This window comes from Stegastes partitus, unplaced genomic scaffold (genome assembly GCF_000690725.1).
Source record: "Stegastes partitus isolate 25-593 unplaced genomic scaffold, Stegastes_partitus-1.0.2 Scaffold440, whole genome shotgun sequence".
In the NCBI taxonomy this organism is placed as follows: domain Eukaryota; kingdom Metazoa; phylum Chordata; class Actinopteri; family Pomacentridae; genus Stegastes; species Stegastes partitus.
Genome location: NW_007578171.1, coordinates 101,909 through 110,758, shown reverse-complemented (window position 1 = coordinate 110,758; position 8,850 = coordinate 101,909). Strand labels below are relative to the sequence as shown.

The window sequence follows — 8,850 nt, the reverse complement described above, 5'->3', positions numbered from 1 at the left end:
TGCTGCTGCTGCTGCTGCTGCTGCTGCAAGGCCGCCGCGCTCCTCTCCGCCTCCAGAATGGCGCCTTTGGTGTTCGTGGTCCAAGAGACGGTGGTGTTGGTCAGAGCCTGGCTCAAAGTGCTGTGCCTGAACAAGGGGTCGTGGAAAACCCCGTCCACCCAGTTTCTCAGGGTCGTGACCGGCGAGTCCTGCCTGTTGTCCAGGCCGGTCACGGGTGAGGTAGCGGCGGGGGACGGGGTGAGGGAGGAGGGCGGCGGCTGGCACCTCAGCATGCAGGACGGATACTCAGTCTGGTTGAGGGACGTCGCGGTTTGCGCCAAAGACCAGATCCGAGGTTTACCGTCTAGTATCTGGTGCCCTCCTTGCTGCTGCTGATTATAACACGCCTTCTGTCTGCTGTCCGCCTGGAAATCCTCCGGGTTCGTTTTGAGGCAACTTTTGCTCAAGTCCTGCTCCCCTCCGAGGGAGACCGGGATGGGGATCTTCAGGGACGCGTCCTTGATGAGGTGCTCGGCGGGACAGTCGGTCGTCGTCGTGGACATGTGCGTGTTCATGTGGTATCGGTGCTTCAGCTCGCACTCGGAGCTCTCCGACTCCAGCGTGTCGAAATCCTCCAGGTCGCTCAGCTGGAGGTCCTTATCAGGCCGACTCCTGGTCTCTGGGAGGACAGAGAGGAGCCAGCAGGCATGTTAGGGGGGAGATACAGAGTCAGACAACACAGCATCACATATCGTTATCAACTTGAAATCACACTTGTGGAATTAAAGCTGCTTTGTTTTAAATAAAGAAAGATGCTTGATATTAGTAATAAATGTGACTCACAACCAAACCAACCAAAACAATTGTGTTTATCAGTTTTAAAATAAAGTAAATCATTCCAATGCAGGTTATTAACTTAATTTAACAGTTAAACAGTCTGTTTGATCAGTGTGAAGGTCCAGTGTGTCCCTGTGTGATGCCGGCTGAGGCTCACATCAGGCCTCTGCAGGAAACTTCAGCAACTCATGCTGCTGACAGGTTGAATTTATGCAATTCATACACTGCAAAATAAAGACTTCAACTAATTGTATAGCAGCTGTGTCATGTGTTTCTATCCATCATCATCATCATGGTGCAGTGACAAGCACCAATAACAGTATTACACACGTGGGTATTTGCTATAACGACGGCTGATTGAGTTGGAGAGAACCAAACACTGACATCCTGCAGAAACAGAAGCTCTGTAAATATCCTGGTAGAAAATTCAATGTTGCACCTTAAGCTGCGATTTGAGCAAAATTCGACAAACAAAGGAAAACGAACAACACAACCATTTTTTAACCAAGCGTCAAGAAATACAAAAACCCCTGCAGATTGAAGTTTTGCTGATATTCTGTTTCAGTAGAATGTGCCTATGATTATTTTTTCTCAGTCGTTTTTATTTTAACTACCATTATAAGTTATTCTATAGTAAAAATAAAAAAATAAAACAACCTATAAAGTTCCCATAAACAATTCAACACATAGGAGCTTTACTTTTACAGCTTTACTTTATTTCTGCAAGCCAGCGAGTCTCTCTGACACTGACCATCGTCATTGTTCTCGCTTTTTATCTGCTCCTCCTGAGAGCCGTCCTCGTCGTCGTCGTATCTTTTCTCCTCCGAGCCCTTGTTTCTGGGCGGCCACGTCATCTTGTTCTCCTTCTTGAGCCTCCTCCTGGCGTTGGCGAACCATGTGGAGACCTGCGTCAGGGTCATCTTGGTGATGATGGCCAGCATGATCTTCTCCCCTTTAGTCGGGTACGGGTTCTTCCTGTGCTCCTGCAGCCAGGCCTTCAGCGTGCTGGTGGTCTCGCGCGTGGCGTTCTTTCGCCTCGTTCCCCCGTCCATGGAACCATATCTGTTAATGAGAGGGACATAATGGTAACGAGAGGGTAAATATCATATGTAATGCTTGTCGCGTGACAACTTCTAATGCTCTGCCCTGGCACTTTTGTCTCCTGAAAACCATGACAGAACCATCTGCTTGTTGAAGTTTCCCTGAGCTGATGCATGCTTCATAAGCTTCACAGTGCCACTGATGCTGCTGTCTACATCATCGCAGAAAGTCCTCAAATTAAATATCAGCAACGCGTCAGTTAAGAGGCGTTACTCGGAAAGCAGAGAGAAGGGGAAGGAAAACCTGTCAAACTAAACATACTGTAGGAACTATTCAATTCTTGGCAAGCTATAACAAAACTTTCAAGGCAAGGCTAATGTCCATAGGTCGGAAAAAAAAAGATTATGTGAAATATACAGACTGACAGAATTGAGAAAAAGGGCGACTTAGTTCCAGTAAAGTTCCTTGAAACCCCTCCAGTAACTCCAAGCTCAGTGCCTACTCTGGCATCCAAAGTTAACATGATAACAGCATCATTCAGAAATGTGCAAATCATTGCTACACACTGTAATAAACTGTATGCACTGCTTATTTTCCAACCTTTTTCCAATGCATTCCTTATTAAAAACTATTCTTCGGGAAGCTCACGGCTCTTTCCCTCCTCTCGCCTCTCCCACAAATATCAACCGTAAACCTACATTTAAAATGCATGCTGTTGATTTTCAGTCAGCAGTGAGCTGTAAAAGTCCTCTCAGGGGAGGCTTTTATGAGGCCTTTATTGCTCCGTATGGCTTAGTGCAGGTCAAACACTGCTAAGGGAATCAAAAGGAGAGGAGCGCTGCACCTTTCCTTACCCCGCGTTGTTCCCTCCGCAGATAAAATAGACTGTAAAATTGCTTTATTGAGTGTAATGATGAGCCCTCAGGTAAAAGGCGGCTGCAGACAGTGTGCTGCTGCTGTAAGGCCTGCTTGTTTATCTGAGTGCCACAACTTCTGTTTGGCCTTTTGCTGCATGTGCACTTACTGAGTTCCTGGTTGACACAATTTTCTCTTTAAACTGCGATTAGCAAAAGAAGTCAACTCGCGAACTTTCATGGCGCTGCAAAGCTTCGAGTCAACGCAGCACTTTGCGTCATCAATTAATACACAATACTTATAAAAGCAGGTGTTTTCTATGGTTTTGCATGTAGTTCTGTTGGCGTTGATCCTTCTATTCAAACTGAATCCATAGTGAGCTATAGTGATCATTCACAGCCTATATTTCCATCACATCCCAGGCTTAATTTGGATGTCATCTGATTATTGGGAAGACCTTTCAATATGGCAGACATGCTCTTCACAACAATGCAGGGGCCTCATGTTTTGATGAAAGGGCCACGGGTCCTCTGAAGTAATTCACCCCATCAGAGAAGAAATGTGTCAGGAGATGAAGGTGATCACCCAGTGTTGCTAGACGTGATGAGAATGGCCTCGGCCTCTCAGGAATGATTGATTTAATGCCGGAAAACTCACCCCACACTGCAGCACAATACTTCAAGAGTTACCTTCTACATTTTTGTCACATGTAGTTGGGATGAGCTTGCTTTCTGGATTTGGATCTAACCGACATGGATCACGCGACTTTCTCTCACTTTTTAAAATCTCCACTACATTATATTAAAGTAAGTTGTACTATTCATGTGAAGCGGTTGGATGTTTGGAGATCAAGCTTTTAAAAATGATTTTTAAAAAAAAATCAGCTGGAATGACATACCTGTCATACTGATACTGTCCCAGGGTAGGATCATAAGGGTAGTAGGCTGTTGCCTGCGTTATTCCCGCATGCGCAGAAGCTGTGGCATCTTTAGTATCAAATGTACCCTGCAATCATTCATAAAGACAAGTGTTTAGAAGAGATATACAAACCATTTTTGGCTTATTAGGTCAGAAAAAAATAAATCAGTAAAACAGATGCAAACTGGTTGTTTTTCAAAGTTGTTATCAACGATGCTGGTGGTTGATTGTACAAGAAATACAGTATTAAAGACATAATCGTGTGCTGAATGAAAAATGAAATATCGCCACAGTTATAAATGCAAGTTCCCATAACTTCAATGCCAAAACTTTTTAAACTTAAAACTCTGCAATTTTTAAACACAAATTAAGTTTTAAAAAATAAAACTTTTGAAAAAAAAAGTGGTAGGTTTAGTGCAGGGTTCTGGATAAATGAATCTGTGAGGGGGTTGCAGGAGGGTCTCCAGCAAAACAGGAACTTATTATAGAGCAATTATTCCATTACAAAGGTATTTTACATTTTCTTCTCACCACAATTTTGTCAACATTTGTCAGCACCCCATGAAATCCAACCTAAAAACCAACTCTTTTCCTGGACTTTAGGCCCCAGGTAGAGTGTGTTATAAAAATAAAAAAAAACGTTTGAGAAATCATTTAGAGTCATATATTGACAATCTTATCACACACTGAATCTTCAAAGTCTGCTTGTGTGCCATATTCAACTTCTTTTCAATGCAGAGCAGACTGTCTTAGTGATAGAAATAATTGCAGTTTATTTTTCTGCCTGTTTTATTAAAACTCATATGCCTCAAAACAAGCTGGCAGAAGAAAAAAAATGCGCAATGCTGACAGGGGACTTTTGGATTTCCAAAGGAAAAGTTGCAAGAATAAACCACATACAGTCAAAAGCACATATTTTGTGGTGTGCAACATAAAAAACAGAAGAGAGGTGTGTTGTCTGCTTTAAGTCTTTGCAGCCTGCGGCTCCATAAATCAATGCCAAGAGGGATCAGATGCAGCTCTTACCAGCGAGTAGAAAGCCGAAGCGTCCGTGCCGTATGTAACGTAATTCCCATAGCCTTGGCCGCCGGTGTAGGGGCTCCCGTACACACCCAGAGCCGCGGCTGAGCTCAGTTCATGCCTCGCTGTGGCCAGCAGCCGGCTCTCGTACACGGGACAGTAGACTGGTGTCTGTCCGGACCCCGCTACTCCGGAGTCGGCTATGGATCTGCCGGTGGACTCGCAGCAAGTGGTCAGAGAGTTGGTTGTCATCAGGAACTGGGTGGAGACCAACAGAGAATTTATCATTAAAAAAAAGAAAGAAAGAAAGTTGTTTCATTTAATACTGCACTAAAAAAAATACATCTTAATCATCAAGTCTAACTTAAAGTTAATTTACAACTTTATTTTTGAAATAAAAATGAAACAAGTTCAACAATCTACCTGTTTCCAAAACAGCTGATCGATTTAATTAGCCTAAGTTTCGACAAAAATAATATTTCACCCACGCAAAAATATTCCAAATGGTTTCGCTTTTGTGTATCACTATTGCAAAACTAAAAAAAACACTAAATGTCTTGCAAAGGCTGCTGTTGGATGAGGAATGATGCAGCATATTCGTGTGATAATGTGCGCGTAAAACGTGTCCAAAACGAAGCGTCTATTAGCGTTGATCCAAATGAAACACACGCCTTACAAACAGACCCATGTTTTCTCAGTAATACCCAAAGTAATGCCCAAATGATTTTTTATGGCTCAAAGCCAAAACTAAACAGCAGCTGGGGATATAGCGCAAAACACACACGGCGTGTGCCGAACAAGTTGGCATGTGTGTTCCAGAGCAGATAAACATATGGTTGACATTACAGAGCGGCTATTATCTTACAGAAATCAGCGAACGGGAGGTCGGGGGTCTCGGTGGTTTCTGGTTACCCTCATTTTACCTTTTTTTCCCCCTCCTCTCGCTGCAGAAAACACAGGTATCACCGGCTGCAACGCAATACCTTCCCGATACCCGAAAGGACATTAAAAGTCTCCCTGAATCTTGGCTGAAGTGCGTAAAAGGATCAAGCTTAAATCGATGAGACAATCAATCGCCGCGATACCAAAAAAAAAGAAAAATCAAAACATCCTATAAAGCACTTACTTGTGGAGCAGACGAGTAGGGATATCCAAATTGTGGATATGACATGGTAGAGAGGTCCCCCAATATCCAGAAATAAAGCGAGACTGAAGGTCTCCACTCTAACGCAGGCTGCAGCTCTGTTTGACTGTACCAATTGATTGGTAAGCACAGGCTCCTAGATGCTTATAGGGCGAAGCAGAGTAGCATGTTTAATTTGTGTAAAATGCCCCCCACTCAAACGCCTCAAACGTTGAGAAAAAAAAAATAATAAATAATAAAAAAAGGGGGGGAAGCAAAATCTCTTCTTTTTTTTTTTCTTTTATAAAGTCTACACAGGTGACACGAGTGCCTTTGCCTGGAATAATCACTTTGTTGTCAGATACATATTTTTGCCTTATAAAAAAGTAGTATAAAAGACGTCAGCAGCAGAGGCAGGTTGTTTTAAACGGCGGTGACTCTGACGTCAGAAGTTTCCCACTCTAAAAATGACCAGACTGTAACTTTAATATGCATTTTCCTTCTCAGGATGACGACAAAAAAAAAACAGAAAGAACAACCCAAGAAGAACATGTTTTTAAAGGGACCCTTGTTTTTTTTCTTTTAAAAAACGAGATGTCCTGGAGATTAATGTGCAGTTCCAATCAATCAATTAGGCCAATCAGTGTCGTGAATATGCAAACGTATGTATCAGGTTAAATGCATTAGGGCCTAATTAAGCGCATTCTTCTGAATTGATGCTAATCACATAATTGATTTTAAATTAATTAGTAAAGAATATGTTCATACTGAGCAGGAAAAAAAAAAACATTGAGCCCCCAGAAGATTAAACAAATAAATAAAATGTGGTTTTGTCATTGTTTTGGATTTATATGATGAGTTCCTAAAGTGCGTAATTGGATGTGCATCTATCTATCTATCTATCTATCTATCTATCTATCTATCTATCTATCTATCTATCTATCTATCTAATCTCTTGTGTTTTGGTCAGACAGGACTCCTGAAACTAACCAGAACCCTGGCTCGCCACCGTGCCACCGGCTCCGGTGCGCGCCGCCTTGCTTGGAGAAACCCGGGTTGAGACATGTGGATAGCCCCGGGGGTCACTCCTCAAATTAATGATGATGTACTCCTCCTCTCCTCCTCCTCCTCTCCTCCTCCTCCTTGCTCTCCTCTCCAGCTGGATCTCTGCCTGCCGGTGACAGGTCGATTGAGAGTGATTGATGACTATCTGGGGGACCGGGGCCAACATAATAATATGATACCGGCACCTCGCAATAATTGCTCGCTTTCATTTACAGATGAAAGAAGTAATAAAGAGCCGTAAAGACGGATAGGCTTCTGTTTCCGTAACTTTTTTTTTTTTTTTTTGTCTTTCTGTTTTGTTTTGTGAGGAAGTTCTGGGTGCTGCGTCTCCATGAAAACGCTGGTTCTCTCATTCATTTTGACAAATTGAATTATAGAGGGGGGTTAGTAGCTCCAAGCAAATGGCCGCATTAACGCCTTGAACAGGGGGGGTCAAAAGGGATCAGCCAGCCCTCCTTTTTAATTTGCATTAACTCTAATGCCACCTTAACATTAACAACCCGTCTGAGGCGCTCAAGCATACACTCACTCACACTTCTCCCTCACACACACACACGCAGCTCCGTTTTGTCTTATTAATTTAGGCTTTTTTCTAAATTCATTGGGGTTAATGTGACACGCAGTGCATTAAGGGAGGGCGGGACCCAATTTATCTTCTACATCACACCCAGTGGACGCAGGGAAAGTGTTGACACGCTGATATTTTTTGGGGGGGGATGTTGGGAGCGCACCTCAAACTCCCACTGCAGTGCCATGCGCGCCGACTAACCTGGTTTGTTTGTATACCCCCTTTACGCACATGTACAGAATGAAGGAGAGAATGAAAACAAAAAAATGTGATGGACACATCCAGTGCCCCCTCCCCTCGGTGTTACCTTTTCATTATCCACTGCGTTACCCAGTGTTATCAGGCGCCTATGATGAAATATTTAGGCACACTAGTGTATGCTTTTAGACGGAAAATGAAGGAGACGGCAGGAGTTCATGCTTGTTTAGCGTTTAAAGATTAAAAGAGAAGCTTCTGTTTTTTTTCTTCTTGGACAGATGTGATGAAGCTTGGCTCTGTTTAAAGTGGAGCAAGTGAATGGGGTGAGATGCTGTCCCATGCCAGGACAAAGGGGCCCAACTTCCCTTGTTTTTAAATGAAATCAAACATGATAAGGAGCACTTTTTATTTTGTCAATCACTAATAATCAGGATTAAAGAGAGATTTGAAGATGCTTTGAATGTATAGATAAGGACATATTTCTGTGGGATCATACATCACGTTCAATAAACAACACAAATCAACTCCTTCATTTAAACTATAACTGTTAGAATTCAACTTTGCAGTCATACATGCAGCCATGAAGATCTTTGATTTTGTGCTCATGAAGTGGTGTAATCCAGTTCCGGTGTTGGTGTTGCGGCATCAGCCCCCAAACTACTGTAATCTGAACGATCACTGGGCTGCACTTTGCAGTAAGCCTGCTCATTTGCATCGCCTTTGCAACTAAACTCATAATACAAAGTTCCCCCAGAAACATTGTAATCATGGAGGTGTCACTTTCCTGATAATCTGTCGTTGATTAATGAGCCACGAGAAGGGGAATGCATGAGAGAGGTGTGTGTGTGTGTGTGTGTGTGTATGTGTGTGAAACACACCCTTTTCTCCACAGATTTCAGTGAGTTTAAAGTGAAGACAAGCCACAAAACAAAGGTCAGCTGTGTATCAGTGAAGCACCAAGCTCAGTCTTTTATGACAGTGATGAGTGATGTGAGGTGTCTGTGGATCATTTTTGGTCGTTTTACGCAGAACAACATTCGTACTAGGCTTCTTTTAGAGTAAACATAGTTACCTGAGGTGTTCTGAGGAAATCCCAACTCAGGTAACAATGCATCGGTACATCGGTTTAAACAAAGCACGGAACTATGTTGTGCAGATTGTTCAAATCTTTGAAAACGCTGTGATGTGAGACCATTTATCGACGCTGACTTTCCCAGTAAGTAATCTTTCCATTTCTTTAACAGTT

The 8,850-nt window shown here is 42.9% G+C and overlaps 1 protein-coding gene across 1 annotated transcript in view; it reads right to left on the bottom strand.

Moving 5' to 3' along the window:
- irx4a (iroquois homeobox 4a) overlaps positions 1-5,873 on the bottom strand; it is a 13,013-nt gene extending 7,140 nt beyond the window's left edge. Inside the window, exons 1-5 of the mRNA XM_008286192.1 lie at positions 5,777-5,873; positions 4,657-4,908; positions 3,611-3,717; positions 1,568-1,878; positions 4-658 (exon numbers count right to left, since the gene is read on the bottom strand). Coding sequence (XP_008284414.1) covers positions 4-658; positions 1,568-1,878; positions 3,611-3,717; positions 4,657-4,908; positions 5,777-5,821 — 1,370 coding nt within the window. The 5' untranslated portion in view covers positions 5,822-5,873. The remainder of the gene's footprint in view (positions 1-3; positions 659-1,567; positions 1,879-3,610; positions 3,718-4,656; positions 4,909-5,776) is intronic.
- Positions 5,874-8,850: the final 2,977 nt, after the last annotated feature.